The 16,701-nt window shown below is 44.7% G+C and overlaps 1 protein-coding gene across 2 annotated transcripts in view; it reads right to left on the minus strand.

Moving 5' to 3' along the window:
* Positions 1–16,701, minus strand: part of PTPRA (protein tyrosine phosphatase receptor type A) — a 126,007-nt gene that overhangs the window by 61,550 nt on the left and 47,756 nt on the right. For both annotated transcript variants that reach the window (XM_074587231.1, XM_074587232.1), the window contains exon 3: positions 5,515–5,586. In XM_074587231.1, the coding sequence (XP_074443332.1) occupies positions 5,515–5,547 (33 nt within the window). In that variant the 5' untranslated portion in view covers positions 5,548–5,586. The remainder of the gene's footprint in view (positions 1–5,514; positions 5,587–16,701) is intronic.

Below are 16,701 nucleotides of genomic sequence, written 5' to 3' on the forward strand. Positions count from 1 at the left end.
CCTGTCTAATCCCATCGCTGACCTGCACCCGGCTGACTGAATGTATTCCTGAAACCTGGATGTGGTATAAAGAACATGGTAAGGTCTTGGGGCAAGAAACCTATTGGATGCAATTCCATAATTTCATGGCTTTTGGTTTCATCAGCTGGGACCAGATGTTCTTCCCTGGCCCCTCCAGCTTCAGTGTCCTCTATATTTGGTACCGTGAAAAAATTGTCACTAAAGCAGTTGTAGTTGTGTCTTTACCAACAAACCCAAAGCATGTCTGATTAAATTTCTTCTTCTTGTTAAATAATGTCTTATTTAACCAGGCATTTCTGCCATCAGGTCTACCCACAGATTCGAATACCTCTGCACAGCTGCTAATGGAAGCCTCCTGTGCTACAGGGAGGCCACAGCCACCCAAAGTTGGGGTTGCTGAAGGCTTTTCATCTGCTCTTCTCTGTTTGCTTTCCACCATCAGATAGCAGGGATCTTCTCTGTTAACACACTCTCACAAAACAGTGAGGATGTGGGCATGAAAAGCTAACATTAGCATGAAGGACTCCCTGAAAAATCAGGAATGCGCACCACCAATTGAAAACAAAGGCAACTCCACATTGTCTCACCAAAGGCATTTACTGCTATACGTTCACATTTCCTATTCTAATAATTCCCTTCACAGAACAACTTTTTTTTCCTATTATTGGAAAATAATGCCAGGTAAATATCGAGCAACATTGGTACTTATCCGCAATTCCCAATTAAATAGCCCAGAGACGATTAAGACAATATTCTCCATCCTTTGAAGGTACCTCCCGGCTCCCAGCAATGACGAAGGAGCCTGAACGTCACCCCTTCTACATCTTCACTTTGTCGACTTGTCATCTATGATTGTTCTGACCAGCAGATCAACTCTCCAGTGGTGAGTAATGTGCCTTCACATCTTGTTACACAACACTGATCAATCAGAGGAAGGCAGGTTTGGCTGGAGCTAGTAAGCATTACTTGCTCAGAAAAAGATCCATTTTGAGCTGTAAAAATAGTCAGTCAAATTGCCTAATATGTTATCTGCCTGATGTGAAGGATCTACTCTTTTGAAGGAGAAGTCGATCAACTCTATCCTTTTATGGGACTAAATATAATCAAAGCAGAGATGTGTCTGAAGACATCAACATGAAAAAAATTGTTCCTATAGATTCAGGTCCACCAGTATTAGCAGTAACTGTTTAGCTGTAATTAGCACTGCTTGATCTAAGTGGAGACATGATATTAAGGAAGCCTTCAAAACTTAGCAACCAAACACCACTAAAAACCTGAACCCAGGCAACAGACCACAGCTGCAACCCTCCTGAAAGCTGAAGTTGTGGTTGCTACACCCTGCAGAACAAGGGCTGGCAACGTATTTTTGAGGCAACCACCAATTTGGCGCAGTTTCCCGTCTGACTCAGGTGACAGGTACATCAGTTGCTGGTATCAGTTTTTCAGGACTGAATTTCAAGAAAAATCACACACCTCAGAAGGATGCAAGAGCAATCGATGCCTGCGCACTGATAGTAGCACTGAATTAATATGAAAATGAGGTCTTCCTAAACACCTGCAAGAGGAAACCTGCTTGCAGAACAAGCTACCAAAAAAAAATAATAATTACTATTCAGGGAGGTAGTTGTCAGAAATAAGATGGAGGGTGGATGCGTTTATTTATACACAGCAGCTGCAGGTACGGGGTGCAGGTCCCAACATGCTGCCTGGTGTGGTTTCTGTACGCAGTTGTCTCCTTTATGTTCCCAGCCTGCACTCAGCTTCAACAGACAGATGCTGGAGGTTTGTGCTTAGCACTGACGGTTTGTGAAACATTTCATACAAATCCCAGGGTATTTTTTGCATGCAGCAGGCCAGGTCAGCTCACATCGGTGACGTCAAATTGCATGCAGAAGTCTGAAGCTTCATAGGAAAGACATGGGGAGAAGTGCCTATGGGAATTAGGAGCACCAGTAATTTGTGGTTTCTGGTCTAAGGGCAACTTCTGAGTTCCAAAAAGCCCTCCAAGGGTCAGGCTGCACATCAACAAATGCCAAAATTTGACAGCAATCTTTAAAGGTTTGAGAAGGACTACAGCTGTTGGTGGCTTTGACCAAAACTATAAGATCACTTCTTGGCTTGGTCACCACCCAATGCAAAAGCCACCAGGGTGAACCAGTGCAGCACTGAGACAGGTCCTGACCTCTCACCTCCTCTTCACTTCTCTTGCAGTTGGCTCACAACTGCATGTACTCAATGCGAATGCACTTTTTTGAAGAGCAATCCTTAAGACCCGCTCCTGAGAGAGGGTGCAGGGTCTGAGTGCTGCAGCAGCCGGTGCCTTCACGCTGGAAGGAACGGCTGGAGGGGATGCAGCCACGCAGCCGCAGCACTCCAATGAAAAATTAAATTTCAAGTTAATACGGGAACACACAGCAGAGGAACGAACCAACCACAATTACCGACTCTTATAGAACAGGAAAGATCTTTCAGTTATTGTGGGCAGCACCAAAAACATCAGCTTGGCAATCGGCACTGCTGGAACTGGTGAAAAGAAAACCACACATGTCAAGCCCTTCTGCAAATCCAAAGGGCTGGGCTCCCACCTCCCCAAAAATATGCTGGCAATGCAGATGGAAAAGGCACGTGGAAGGATATGGATGGTCCTAAGGTAGCGAATGGCTTTGGATGGACTTTATTGAAACAAGATATGTGGTTTTAGTTCTCACCCTCTCAACAAAACACAGCACTCAGCTCAGCACCGCACCAGTATTGATATGACTGTAACCTCCTCGCCCGGATGGTTTTCTGCCCTCTTGAGTAGCTCACTGTAAGCCTGTACTTACCTCCAACCATATGCACAACTGTAACACCCTCAAAAAACCCACTGGTGCCAGGACACACACACAGCCCAAACGGTGTCTGCATCAGCTAGCTATTATTAATCAGCATATCTGGCAATGTTTTGCATACTCAAATACAGATGTCACAACACAATGCTATATCTCCATCTCATTATGCACCTCGCTCCCATTGTTTTCAACACACACCAGCGCTCTTCCCAACCCGGGACCATTCACACGAACGGTGGGACCACGAATGCCGCACCCATCTCATTGCTCACACCTATACCTGATGCTGTGTGTCATGGGGATTTAATTCAGTAAACGAAGAAACTCTCCTCCGCGTTTTCCCCTACCAAAATGAACTTTTGAGAAAATAAGTACATTACACAAAGTATTTTAGATGAACACCCTGACATGTTTACCTTAGCCTTTTCTACTGCCTACAAAATGAAAATAAAGGATTACAGGCAAATTATTTAATGCCATGAAGTTTAGTAGTATTTTAAGTGAGGATGACAGGCTTAGCATCCACGTAGAATTTTGAGTAAACAAAAAACCTGCCTTTCTACGCGAATCCTGGTTTTAAGTTACCCAAACTTCAAATGATTCTTTCATCACTTTTTCCATTCCTATGAGACATCATAATTTTAAATATGGGATAATTTGAGTCTGCAGCTTGAAAGTTTCTTCAAAATGCCAGCTTCTTGCTTTTTGTAGACAGACTGATGACACTGTAGCTAATTTGCTTAATTAGCGACTTACAGAAAGATCTCTCTACGAGAACGTGAAACCCTCCAAGTGAAATGCTTTAAGTGCAGAATCAAGAGACCTTCCATAATGATTGTTTACTCCCATCTACGGTGTATTTTTGGTCCACACCATTTCAATCAGCAGCTCCTGTGATTGATGGCATTATACTTCCTAAATACAAAACTGAACTCTGCAAGAGTTCCAAGTTTTTCCTAGCGGGAGGATGTTGCTTTTTAAAAAATTGTGCTGGGACGAGAAGGAAAGAAGTTAGCACATAAAATAAACACACACATCCAGACGCTGTCGCACAGCCCAGAAGGGGTTTTCCCCTTGATTTCAGCAGCTTTCTTTCTACTGCTCCATCTTTCCTTCCCCCAAGCACTTGGCTTTTGCTCACCACTGCATCCAGGCACACACATCCTTCTTCTAATGGGTGCTCTGGTACCGTGGAGCACAGGGAGAAGCCTTGCACAGATGTTCATTTTGTAAGAAACAATAATTCATGCAAATCCCTGCTCCAAGCAAATTCCACAGTAGTGCATCTTATCACAAGCCAAACAGAAAGTACAAATACATTTGAGAACTGTAAACCTGTACTAAAAGAATTTGCTCTTGTTAGAGCTTGAATCTCCCCCTCTCCCTCCAACAACTCAGCCAGTAAACTATCCGCCGACACCAAACACCTACCAAACCACTAATTGCACCCGTGCTAATAAGAAGTGTAAGCCCCAAGTGCAATATAAAGGAAAGCTTGTGTTAAAATACGATAGACATAACACACCCCACGTTCACCCACGATGCTTTCTTACACGTCTACAGTCCGAATAAATGCAAGAACAAAATCGTGTCCGTGACATTGGTCTCACCAAAATCTCACTGGACTCTGAAGCAGAGCATCCACTTTTGCTATATTTAGGGTATTTGCACATTGCAGAGGTTTGTTATAGTGGTGGGAACTCTGGGACAGCTCTACCACCTTTTCAGGCTCGTAAGTTGAAATGTTATGAGAATGTGTACAGCAAAGCCTGGAAAGGCGTAGGGTTCTCTTGCCTGCATAAAGTCAAGATGGCTTTTGCATCACAAATCACTTGCTGTCTACTTCTGCCCTCCTGGGTTTTTTTGACAGTAAGGGGAAACGTCGACTCACATTTAAGAGTCTTTATGGTGACTATGGGGCAGACCCTCTTTCCGACTACAACACGAGGCAGAGACCAGCAGCAACCATTGCACCACCCTGATGATGCTTCTGAGCCACAACAACCGTGGCAGAAATGACCCAGCAAAACATGAATCCAGATATTAAAGTATCATCAAAACTACTTACAAATACATTTAACTCTGTATGCATTTGTATTTTCTTTTCTAAGTCTGTCCAATAGTTTAGTGCATTTAACATCAGGGATTTTCCTCCATTTCATTAATCAAGAACTGAGTACTCTCTTGCCACATTTGGAGATAGACCAGCTTTCCACAGAAGCTCAAGATGACGAAAATAAACTAATAAAGTATATTTTTAGGGGTTTTTTTTGAGATGGCAAGTTAGAACCTGAATTCCTATTCAACCACTATATTTCAGCAGAACAAAAAAATCCCTGTGCTGAGTGCTCTCAAGTAAGAGTCATGCCCCTTCCAACTCTCACCAACAGAAACTTTATTATCCTTTAGGGGAGGAAGTCGGATTTTTTCCACTTAGTTACATTCCCAGGTAGTTCTTAAATAAGATTTCCCTTCCCCCTGTGTTTAAAGGGACACTTTAACACAACAAGTTAATGCCTTGGCCATGTGCTGCTCCATAGTGCCATCATTGTGTACTGAACTCTAAAATAGAGCAATGACAGGCCGGCCACCGGTGAGCCTGATTTTATTTCAAGGAGAGGACAAATGCCAAGATGCCAAAATTAACAACGCTTCTTCCTACCTTAATTATCATAAGTAAATCGTCCACCTGCATGTCATTAGGACCCCATAAAGGCTCTTCCAGTGGTGTCCCCTGCAAACAAACAAATAAAAAAGCTTTTAAAACCAGAGTTAAAATTCATCAACATCTTTGGAAAACAGTATTTCTACTGCCACCAGCAAGGTGATTCCAGTTCATGAAGCTTTTCATTATTGCTCACGCTAGAGACACACTTGAAAAAATGAAAATAACTTTTAAATACAGAAGGCAAAACCATGGGAGTTTCCAAGGTTAAAAGTGCTTGTGGGCACTTTTTGGGCAGCAGCAGGTCAGCAGCAGCAGTTACAAATGAGAAGGAGACTCTGACATTCACAGCTTCACTTGCTACATGCACTGCTGTTTGCGGTAAAGCAAGGTTTAGGAGGGTCCACAGCTAGAAGCAGCAGATAATTTTTATCATAGCGAAGGCATCACATTTGCCTTGCGGGTGGGGCATTTGAAAAAGCGGTTCTGTGTATGTTCATTCATTCCCACCCCAAGGAAAGAGGTCAGAAAGCCACACTGAAGTCACCAGGACTTTTGATGGCCTGTCAGTGAGACAGCCACCAGCGGACTTCTCCAAGCCCAAACATCTCTGGACACAGACTTTGGCTGCAGGATCAAGTGCAATCCTACAGGGAACAGGCTGAAGCTTGTCCCTGCGGTTCAGGTGACCTGCAGTGATGTTTGTGATGTTTTCACACCTCTGCACAAACCAGCCTCCCTCCCCACCAGCTCTCGGATGTGGGTTCCTCAGCTCATCCATCAGAGCTGCACTGCAGGGGCTCACGGTTCACTCATGAAGTCAAGATTGTTCCCAGTTTATTCCCACTTTTACATGACAAGCCAAGTCACTCCCACTCTGCATCTCTGTTCTCCCTCCCAAAATATTTTTTACCTACATCACCTTTGAGGCAGCAGCGGGCTCCTTGCAGGAGTTTGCAGAACCAACCCCTCCTTTCATTAATCCCATCTTCTGGGCTGATGCTATAAATTATGAAATTAGAGACCTGAGGCAGTTCTAGTTTTAGAGTTGAATATATTTAACCAAATTAATATTTTTTTCCTATAGACATCTTTTCTCCCCAGCCTTGGGCAGGATGTGACCCAGCCATCTGCTCTGTCGGTGCCAAGTAGCTGCGTAGCTCAGACACAATCCCTGGGTGATCTCCTCGCTGCTTTTCATCCTACTCAAGTGTTGACTCGAGCACTTGTTCAATTAGACAAGTCTCAGCACTTCAATCAGATGGGCGCGCAAGGCTGATTTCTACCTTCACAGAGAAGAAAAAATCTGATTTAGTTGAGTATGATAGAACCAGGAGCTTCAAAGCAACGAGACCTGGAGATCATGTCGGCTCTGAAGTCTGCCAGCATCGCTGCTTAACCCAAGCAGACCACCAGCAACCAGCAACTTCCATTTTAAGAGAGGTTGAGAGAGAGCAGATTAAAAGACATTAGATCTGGCAGGGACGAGGAGAGCTGCGTTACATTCCTAATATTCCTTTTTTAAGGCAACCCCAGAACGGCTGAGGCGTCTGCTTTCTCTTGTCTCTGGCTCAAAGTGAGCAATCCAACTCCCAAGGTGCCAAACTTGCTGGTCCCCCCATACCACTTGCATTTTTGTCCTTATGATCCAGCGTTTCCCAACACCTCCCAGCAACGCTGCTGTCCTGGGGCAGAAGGGTCTGGGGGCTGCAGAAACACAGTCCAGCCTTCAGCCTGTCCTCTCCTCCCTATGCAATGGGGATGAGGTCCTTCTGTCCTTCAGTTAGCTATATGCATTTAAACAAAGGGGTAAATTTATGGGACCAAATCAGGAAGTTGGCGTAAGCCACTGTGCTGTCAATATTTTCATGGTCAATTTATTCCTTCATTCACAAAGCTGCCAGATTCAAAGCACAGCCTTGGACAGTACTGAGAAGTGCAAGAAAAGTTGGAAGACCTTGCATTCACCTCCAGCTTTAGAAAGCCTTGATGGAACAAAAGACTCTGCTGCCGTTATTAGCATCATCTGAGAGCTAAAAGGGAATCGGCAACGAAGATGAGTTTTTACAAAGCCTGGAGCAAGAGACATGCAGTGTACGCTCATGGCTCCTTCCAGGATGAGGCCGACATCTTGCTGAAGGAAAAACAGACATTGGAAGGTAACGAAAAAAAGCAAATGTAAAGGCAGAATGAAAACAAAAGAGCTTATAAAAGTCAAAACAACATGTTTGAATGGGCTTTAGAGCAGGCTGCGCCTTCAGATGGCTGTAAAAACAGATCAGTACCAGAAGAGAATAATTCATGATGCATGACTTGCAGTGAGTCATAAACCTCATTCCTTTTGACAGGTAAGGAGTGTGGTGCAGGCATGCACTCAAGTCGCTCGAGTATGTAAGAGCAGAAACATCTTACGTTATAAATGCTTACAAGAATATCTTACATCCACATCTGTTCTTAGAAATTAGTCATACGGCCTGTGCGTAGAGGAAACACGACTGCCAAAGTGCAAACGTACGACAGAACTGAAAGGAGGTGGCGTGTCCCACATTTGGCTGTTTCAGCCCTGTCCACACAGAAGCCTTTCCTCTCGTCTGCCGTCCCCTGACCCCACTGTGCCCCAACGTGCCAGCAATGTAATCTGCTTGCCAGATAATCCTCCAAAAACATGGTATCCTGAGGATCTGGTGCAGTCAGCTGACTGCGGTAAGCTGTGGCTGCAACCTACCAGCCTCAGGAACAGTATGATCACTATTTGTAATTATTATTTGTATACGTTAGTTGTATATGTTTGGATGAAAGAAGTTATAGCACATAGTGAGTAAGGAAGGCACACTGGCTACAGGAAGGAGCTTCCATTCTCTACAGCCAAAATTTAGTTTTCCAAGTCCAGCAGCATTGGGAAACCCAACACTGACCTGATCCAAGTGTTTCTGGGCAATGCTGTAACATAAAGCTGCTTCAGAAAGAGCTTCAGTTATGAAAGAGACCCTTGGATTCAGCAGCCAAATGTCTTCCTGTGTGGTGCTGTGCTGAAAGATTAGACTCCTTCGCAAACCTTGCAAGCAAGGTGAAGGAGAAGGTCTACCTTGTGCTCTCGTATTTTAGATTCACAGTTTTATTGGTAAGAAGTCAGGTGAATTGGTTTTGTTTGTGTTTTTATTTAAACTGAGAAATGGAAGATTAAGAGCTGTGTGCTTGCAAGCTCACCTGCAGGCTTCATCACCTGGAGATGAACTGGCCCAAGGGCTGGACCATTGACTGGCAAAGTGCAAGTTAATGACAGGAGAGAGTTCAACCATGCTGAAGAAATAACAGAGGAAGCTTATCTCACAGCACTTGAGAGTCTCAAAACTGCTGCTCTCTTGCTGGCTTCCCATCAACAAACAGGAAAATGCTAAGGATGGTGAGTTACGTACTTGGGGATGAACAGCTTCTACTAATACAGTGGTGTCCTGACACCTCAGCTGTGGTCAGAGCCCTGTCATGAGCTATAAAGAACTGTAGGATGTTCCCTCCCTGAAAACGCAATTACATCTGCAAACAGTACCTGCAAAAAGCCGTCCGGGACCATGAGAAAGGTGCCATTCCTTGGTGTTTCTTCTTTCCCAGAATAGCTCAAGCAGAAGGTCAGTGACCATGCTGGTAGGAGAGCTTAAACCCAATTCACAGCCTGGTACCCTGTTTCATCCACTATGTTAAAGCTGCTAAACCTCTGCAGCCAGGTTGTGCCATCCTCTGTAGCAAACAGGTATACTTAAAGTCATGGGAATTAATACTACTTCGGTGGACACGGCGGACCAGCAGGCACCCAAAATGAGTTCACTCAAGCTGCACATTTCTGTGCGGGATCATTCTGCTCGCTATGGAACAATGATATGGCGCAACACCATTGCTTTTATAAAAACGAGGAATACAAGCTCACAACGTAAGAGGTCTCTTTTGGAAGAATCCTGCTGAGAAAGTTATGTGGGAACGGCCACACTAGGCGGGACTTCAGACAACGACAGCAGGTTTGTTAATTGAAACGTTAATGGTATAAAACATTACGCACAAAAATGTTCAAGATCTGGAGTTGGCAAAGATGGCCTACAGTTATAGGACTCCTCCATCTCTATTAAAATAATTAGAATAAAAGTAAGGCAGGTATTAGTTGGCTAGACAGCCACAAATCCCACTGCCTGTGTAATCCACCTGAAAGCCAAATGTATCAAGGCAAATTAAAGCTGCCCTTAATCCATGCAAATCTCAGCACAGGAATCTTTTATTCTTTTACCTCCTGCCACGAGTTTAGTTCTGCCCCACACCCCTTCGTGCTGCCAGAGCTGCGGGAACAAAACAACACAAAGCTCCATATTTTAGTAATATGGAGAAGAAATTTTGGACCTTTCACACATTTTGGGGTGGATGCAGCTTTAGGCTTCCCTGGTTGGGTTGAGACTGAACCCTATTCTGCCCATGCTTGGTTTAATCATATGTATCGACACACATAAATTAGGGCAATTTGTGCATAAATTAGGCAGCATCATTATGCTAATTGGGATGGTATGATTGTGCAGAGTGTGTTTGCAATCTGCCACAATCCTCTGGGACAGCGCTGTGAGTGAGCTGCTGCATCTGAAAAGGCTGGTGCTCTGCTGGCATCCTGCTGTGGCAGGGACGGCCGCACGATGACCCAAAGCAAGCCTAAATAATGCAGGAGGGGCGAGGAGACCTGTTGGGATTTGCTTCGTCTGAAAGGCTGGTTTCTTCTGTAAGCTGTAATGCCACCCTCAGAAAATAACTCTACTTCCTAAACATCGCATCCTAACCTCCCTTGCGATGCATGGAACAGGCTGATTTACAGATGGGGGCAGAGAGAAGCTGCTATAAAAAATAAACGACCAAAGTACAAACATCAAGGTGCACGCAAGACAAATAAAGAGCAGGAGACTCAAATCTCTGCACTTTGCTATATCAAACCTAACACAAAGAAACAAGTCATCCTCACAAAAACCAGAGCCGCTGCACTTTACCCCTTCCAGGCCCCACCTGAATTGCAACAGAGGTTGGGATGCTCGCCGGGATCTGGAATGTATCAGAGTATCCCTCAGGAACCCTGCCCTAAAAGAAAAAAAACACCTAAATCTTACCAATTGAGTGAACAAGGATAATGGAGGAACAAATAAACTGCAAAATGACAGCTTCTCCTTTTTGAGATTCAGCTAAATAGCCATACACGAGCAGATCTACCTAGTGTAGGTAATTATCAAGGTAGACCTTCAGGGTCTCCTACCAAAACATGGATTTTTTTAGATATCCTACAGGTATCCTGTAGCCTGAGCCCTGAACACCTGCAGGGCTGTGGTTGTTGTCCCTGTACAGGGGACAGCATTGCGGAGCTGCCGGTGATGCTCAGCTCCAGCTCCGTGGGCTGGGGGTGGGTCTGGTGTTGCACCGCAACTCCCTCCTCCTTATGCGTACCAGGGGATGCTCCTGAAGTCATTCAATTTTCCTACCACAACTGGTCTCTAATTTAGCTGCCAAAGGGGATCACTAAGATGAAAAACCCTACCTGTGGGACTTGAGCTCTTTCCCTTCAGAGGGTTTATTCTCCAGGATCCAACTAAGATTTTTCCTCTGACAGACATGCTGGCACTTTTCCTGTCTAAAAAACATATAGCAGAAAAGCACCAAGTGCTAACCTACCACTAAAAGCATTAAAAAAAATCAACTTTGAGGAAACTATATGGTAATACTCACTGTGCCACGGGTGAGAGCAAATACAATACGCTCTGTACGGAATGAAGTAAAAATAATCAATTTTCAGAGAATAACTGTGCTTAAATACCAAATCCACCCAGAAACAGATGCCCAAGTGAAAGGTTTTTAATGCCTTCAATGTCAGCGTTCCTGCACTTTTGCACTTCAACCTTATAAATATCAAGAGATGGTTTTTACAGCAGCACCCAGAAGCTGCCCGGCTGCAGCCCAGGGACAAGCCATGCCTCGCAGACCTCCTGGGCTGAAAATATTACAAAAGCCTGTGGAGGTATCTGGAGGAATCGACAATCAAAGCCACAAATCCTGTTTACAAGCAGGCACAGCGAGCACCCCAAACTCAACCCAAGGCAAAGGATGCAGGGCTAAAATTGAGTTATTGCAAGAAAGGGAAAACAAAAGGTGAAAGGATAAAAATACTAAAAGGGCAGGGGCACAGGGAAATCGGGGGGTGCTCCATAAGCAGCAAGAGCAGGGAGCAAAATTGAGCTGTCCCAGCTGCAGGGCCAAAGGAATTAGCAAGGCACAAAGCAAAAAACCTGCAGCCAGCTTCCTTCTGCTCTTCTGCAGCTTCCCTCGAGCACAAGTGGCGGGGTGGCGGCTTTCTTTCACCCCCATCTTTAAGCAGAATCCTCCCCGAGTAGTTTAGAAGTGAAAACAAACTCATCTCTTCCTTCCTAAGAAGTAATGTGCATACTGGCATGGGCCAGCATCAGCGCTTTAGCACCCAGTAATTGCCAAGCCCCTCTCAACACCGAACACCTTGTCACAGCAGCAACTTTGAAAAATCTTCTCTCCACCCTTTGGTGACAATTAGTTTAAGTCTGTCACTAGCAGATCAGTTTTGGATTGCAACTAAGCCAAAGCAACAGGAAAAGGTTTCGTCCAAAGACTCTTCATAACAAATCAGTTCAAAAAAAGAAAATACAAAACATGAGCTGGCTGCACCATCAGTTTGAACAGTTTCTGCTAAGAAGGGAATACAGCAAGATTTAAAGAACAAGTTCAATAAAGTTATTCTTAACTGTTTTATATCCCCTTAAAGCATAAGACCAGTTTGGTTTTGTTTCCATCACAAACAGTTTATTTAATTGTTTCTAATGGTAGCACAATGCGGAGACCCGGCGTGCGAAGCTGCCCTGGCCCCTGCCAGCTCCGCGTTAATGGCACAAGGCGCTGATCTGCCTCACTATGGCAATTCCTGTAATTCAAGTCTGGCAAACAATTCCTAGCCTGAAAATGGGACAGCATCCAATCGTTATCTCTTTCTTGTAAAAAAGAATTTAAAAAATCCAGCCTATTTACTCTACCTGCCTATTTACTGTACTGGCAGTACCACTGTGCAGGCATGACAGCAACAAATGCCGCCAGTTCTTGCAGTTTTGCCTGTTGATGTTTCTCCTTTCATCCCAGCAAAAAGCATGTCAAAGCTAAACGAGCAATCAACAGCAAAGAAAGCATCTGTTTTCTTCCCTGACAACTGAACAAGCTGGTAGTTTTCAGAAAGTAAAGCTTTCCTACACTTCTAACGCACGCAACTAATTCTACGGTTGGACTCAATGATCTTAAAGGTCTTTTCCAACCTAAATGATTCCATGATTCTAATACGCAGTAGCCTTAATTTTTGGTGCCGGTGCTTCCATAGATCCTCATATATCATAACGTTTCTAACCTCCACTCATCTGGACTAAATGACCCTAGGATTTCCATCCCCCAAAATAATTTATTAAAGACAAAAAAAATAATCAGTTTTCCTGTAGCAGCATTAATTGTGGACTAATTCCATCCCAGTGCAGACACGAAACCCTGGCTAAACACACGAACCCAGCATATCGCGCCCAAACTTACGTGAAAGGGTTTTGTTTGAATGGTTTCGCTCACCGCGACACACCTGATAAGAGCCTGCAGCACTGACACACCCAGAGATAAACCAGACGGGTTCAAATCTTCAAACCCCAATTAACGCATCCTGAACACAGGAAAGGGGGAAACAAATGCATAAAGAAAACATGCCATGCGTAACAAGACCGTTTCCCTTGGCAAATCTTGCTGCTTTCCTTTCCTCGCCGTATCTGCGTGCACATGTAGAAATCATTCCCTTGCATTTTCCGAGGTACCTTCTGGCTCCGCTCCCACGGATGGGCTGCAGGGCTGATGCCTGAGTTCTGGAGCAGCAGCAGCACGGCCAGGAGCACCCAGCACAATCTTCTTTTGGTGCTTGCAAAATTTAGGTCTCACTGTTTCTTAAGAATACTGGAAGATGCAAGGAGATAGGGCAAAGTTGTTTGAAAAGAGGCATCCTCTACAAATTGAAGTGATGGGAGAAAAAAAAGACACCCCGACATGCAGAAGTGGCCACTGACCCCAAGAGCCACGTATGGGGAAGAGAGGAAATGCACAACTGTATGCGAGAGGCGTTCATCAGTGATGATTTGATAGTCAAATATTGGCATATGGGCTGATACGGATATAAGTAGATATGTAAGCAAGCTGTGACCCTACCTGAACGCATGTTGGGCAGGCACATCAGTGTCCCTGAGCTCCGTGCCAGGGACTCTCTAAAGCTACTGAACGTGTCGTACACAGGGCAACGTGCAGCCCGGTTGCTGAGGTCTCCTTTCTAAACTAGCAAAACATTTGCACCCTTTTTATTCCTCTTCCTCTTTTGACTTCCGTAATGAATAAACATACTTATGAAGGAGGGAAAAAAAACAACCCCATTTGCACAACTCAGTCGTCCTCTGCACAGCCCGGGTTTGCTAGGAGCAGCTCGGAAGTGGTAATAAGGCATGGGATGTTTTGCGGCGCAATGGGGACACGAGCTGCCATAGGGCAGATGGCACAGGAGCACCACACACGCTGCTGACGAGGCCAATTTCTGCTGGTGGCTTGGGGCTGACTTTGTTTTCAGGAGGGTGTGCTAATCTGAGCTACTCGAACAGGGCTGTCGGGACATACAACTTATTTACAGGATCCTATACGCTTTAGGAGTGAATGAACACAGCAAACTGGCATTCATGCTTCTCATCCCTAGATTCACCAAATGTTCTAGAAAAAATATCCCACATCCCCATCAGGCTGTTGGCTTGTCTGCTTTTGAATTCAGGAATTTCTGTGTCTGATGAAGAGGATACATGGGCTGCTCCTTACCCACATGCCAGCCCAGTACCACAAATGCAGCTGCGTGCTGAGTTGCCACCACCTGCTCTGCTCACGAATGCAACTCACCACGATGGAAACCTCCTCGTTCCTGCCAAGAGAGGTTTAATTTTCGTGATCCATGCATTGGGTTTTCCTCCCTATCATTTCACCAAAGCCGAGCCCAAAGACTGCCCAGTCACCGGGCAGAGCTTTAGCTGCTCAAAGGTGATCAGGAGCTGTTTTTAAGGCAGATCCACGCGATGCAGCTTGCGTGATGGAGTCAAGCAGCAGTTTCGGCTGAGATTTCTGAGCACACGGGTGGCAGAGCTGGAGCAGAGACACCGAGCAACCCTTCAAGAAGCAACCCAAGAAACTAGCTCCAGCCCGATTTCTAAAAATGGTTATAGCATTGGACAGCGATAGGATGTTCTTCATTCCTCTGCACAGATGGATTTCTGAGCTTTGGTTATAAATACAACAATATTGTAGTCGGGATGGGACATTGTGCTTTTGTTCTTCGGGCTGCAAGTTCAGAGCTACAGCGAGTCATGCTGCTCAAAAAGCAATGGCTCCTTTATGGCTGTCATTAATGCTTGGATTCCCCAACACCCTTCTGGTTGGGCAGGGTTAATGCAACAGCCCTGGCCCATCTTTGAGAGCCAGCGGTCTGCATTGTGAGATCTGTTGTCAGTTATCAGGACACCCTATTACACACCTCTGTGGCACCCTGACCCAGTCCTGCTCCGTTTGAATGTCAAACAAACCTCTGGCAGAGATGATAGCGCAGAATAAGGCTTTTAATGAAAGCAATAGCTAAACTTGGAGGGGGGCGGAAATTAAGCCACAGCAGCAGAGACCAAGGGTTTTCACTTCTGTCACTGTCACTGCACCACTTCAGTGAGTTCATGGAATAGTTTCACCTCCAGGCTTGACTATGAGGCTCTGATTTTAGATTCACTGTCAAAATAAAGTTTGCAAATAAATCCACTCAGTTTTATATAGAACAAGGAACTATCAACATTTTTTTTGCTTCTATTTATTTATAAATGGCTTGAAACAACACACACCTATAATAGGGGCTGCCCTAGCACTAACTCCAAAAAGGCAAGGGACCGACTCTTTGCACGCTGCAAAAGCAGGCTTTTATTTCTTGTGGATCACTTAGCACTTTGCACCAAAGAATAATGTTGCCTCTGTTGTACGTTTTAGGCTGGATAAAATTCACAGTTTTGACACACACACCCCCAAACACCACTGAAGTCCATGGTGACTCAGCGGACCTAAGGATCAGGAGAATTACAGGACAAAATCCTTAACATGTTTAAAAGCATTAAGAATTGGTAAGGTGCTATTATATTACAGAAGGGCTATAGGGCAAACTTCTGGAGACACAACCCTGTAGGAGTCACCTCCTGGTCTGTACCGCCCAAATTCCCCCTAACAGTCAAAGACCCAGGACCCGATTTTTTTTCTGCCAGTTTTTGATGTTTCTGTTGGAGGGATACAGTGGATGGCAGGACATAACCTGTGAGACTCATCATGCTGATAGTAAGATCCCTGCGACATTACATGAGGAGTCCTACCATGGGAATTTTGTAACCTTTGGACACATTGAAGATGGAAAGCGGAGCCAAAAGTCATGGATGAGACCTCCTCATGGATGGAAAAATCTTTGACTGAGCTGTGGTGCCAGATGTCGCGTGCAGCTGTAGGACTTTTCTTTAATCCATCATGGTGATCTCCTGCAGTCTTCAGATGACAGAACGCAAGAGGGCTTGGTTTTCTTCAGGGGTTTCTGCTTTGTTTCATTAGTGGAGACCCTGCTTCAGCAGTAAAGTAAGCCATATGGTTCTCCGGAAGTCCTCTCCGACCATGGTATTTTTTGTTTAAAAATACGAAATGCTCCTTTAAATGGTTGTGCTTGGTTTTTTATTTAAACCCACACGTTTTTAGTTCAAATTTGCTCAGGTCCTTCACCCAAGCAAAAGCAAGCCTCCAACCAGGATTAACTCTCCACGCAGATTATCACATTCCTACTTTACACTATTTGTTCGACACAATTCATTACCCAAGCTTTAAAAGAAAAAAATAACAGCAAAGGTGCCAAGTACTCAGACACCCACTATAAGCATAATGCTTGGCATAAGCATTGCAAACTCTGAAACCCTGGTGCAGCCAAATTTGAAAGTCTGTAAGTTATAAGTAGGATGATTGGCAGCAGCTACATCAAGTGCTGGACCAGATACAGCTTTAGGCAGCCAGTGCAGCTCTCAGCATCGCACCCAC

The sequence above is a fragment of the Larus michahellis genome, chromosome 5 (assembly GCF_964199755.1).
Source record: "Larus michahellis chromosome 5, bLarMic1.1, whole genome shotgun sequence".
NCBI classification, from domain to species: domain Eukaryota; kingdom Metazoa; phylum Chordata; class Aves; order Charadriiformes; family Laridae; genus Larus; species Larus michahellis.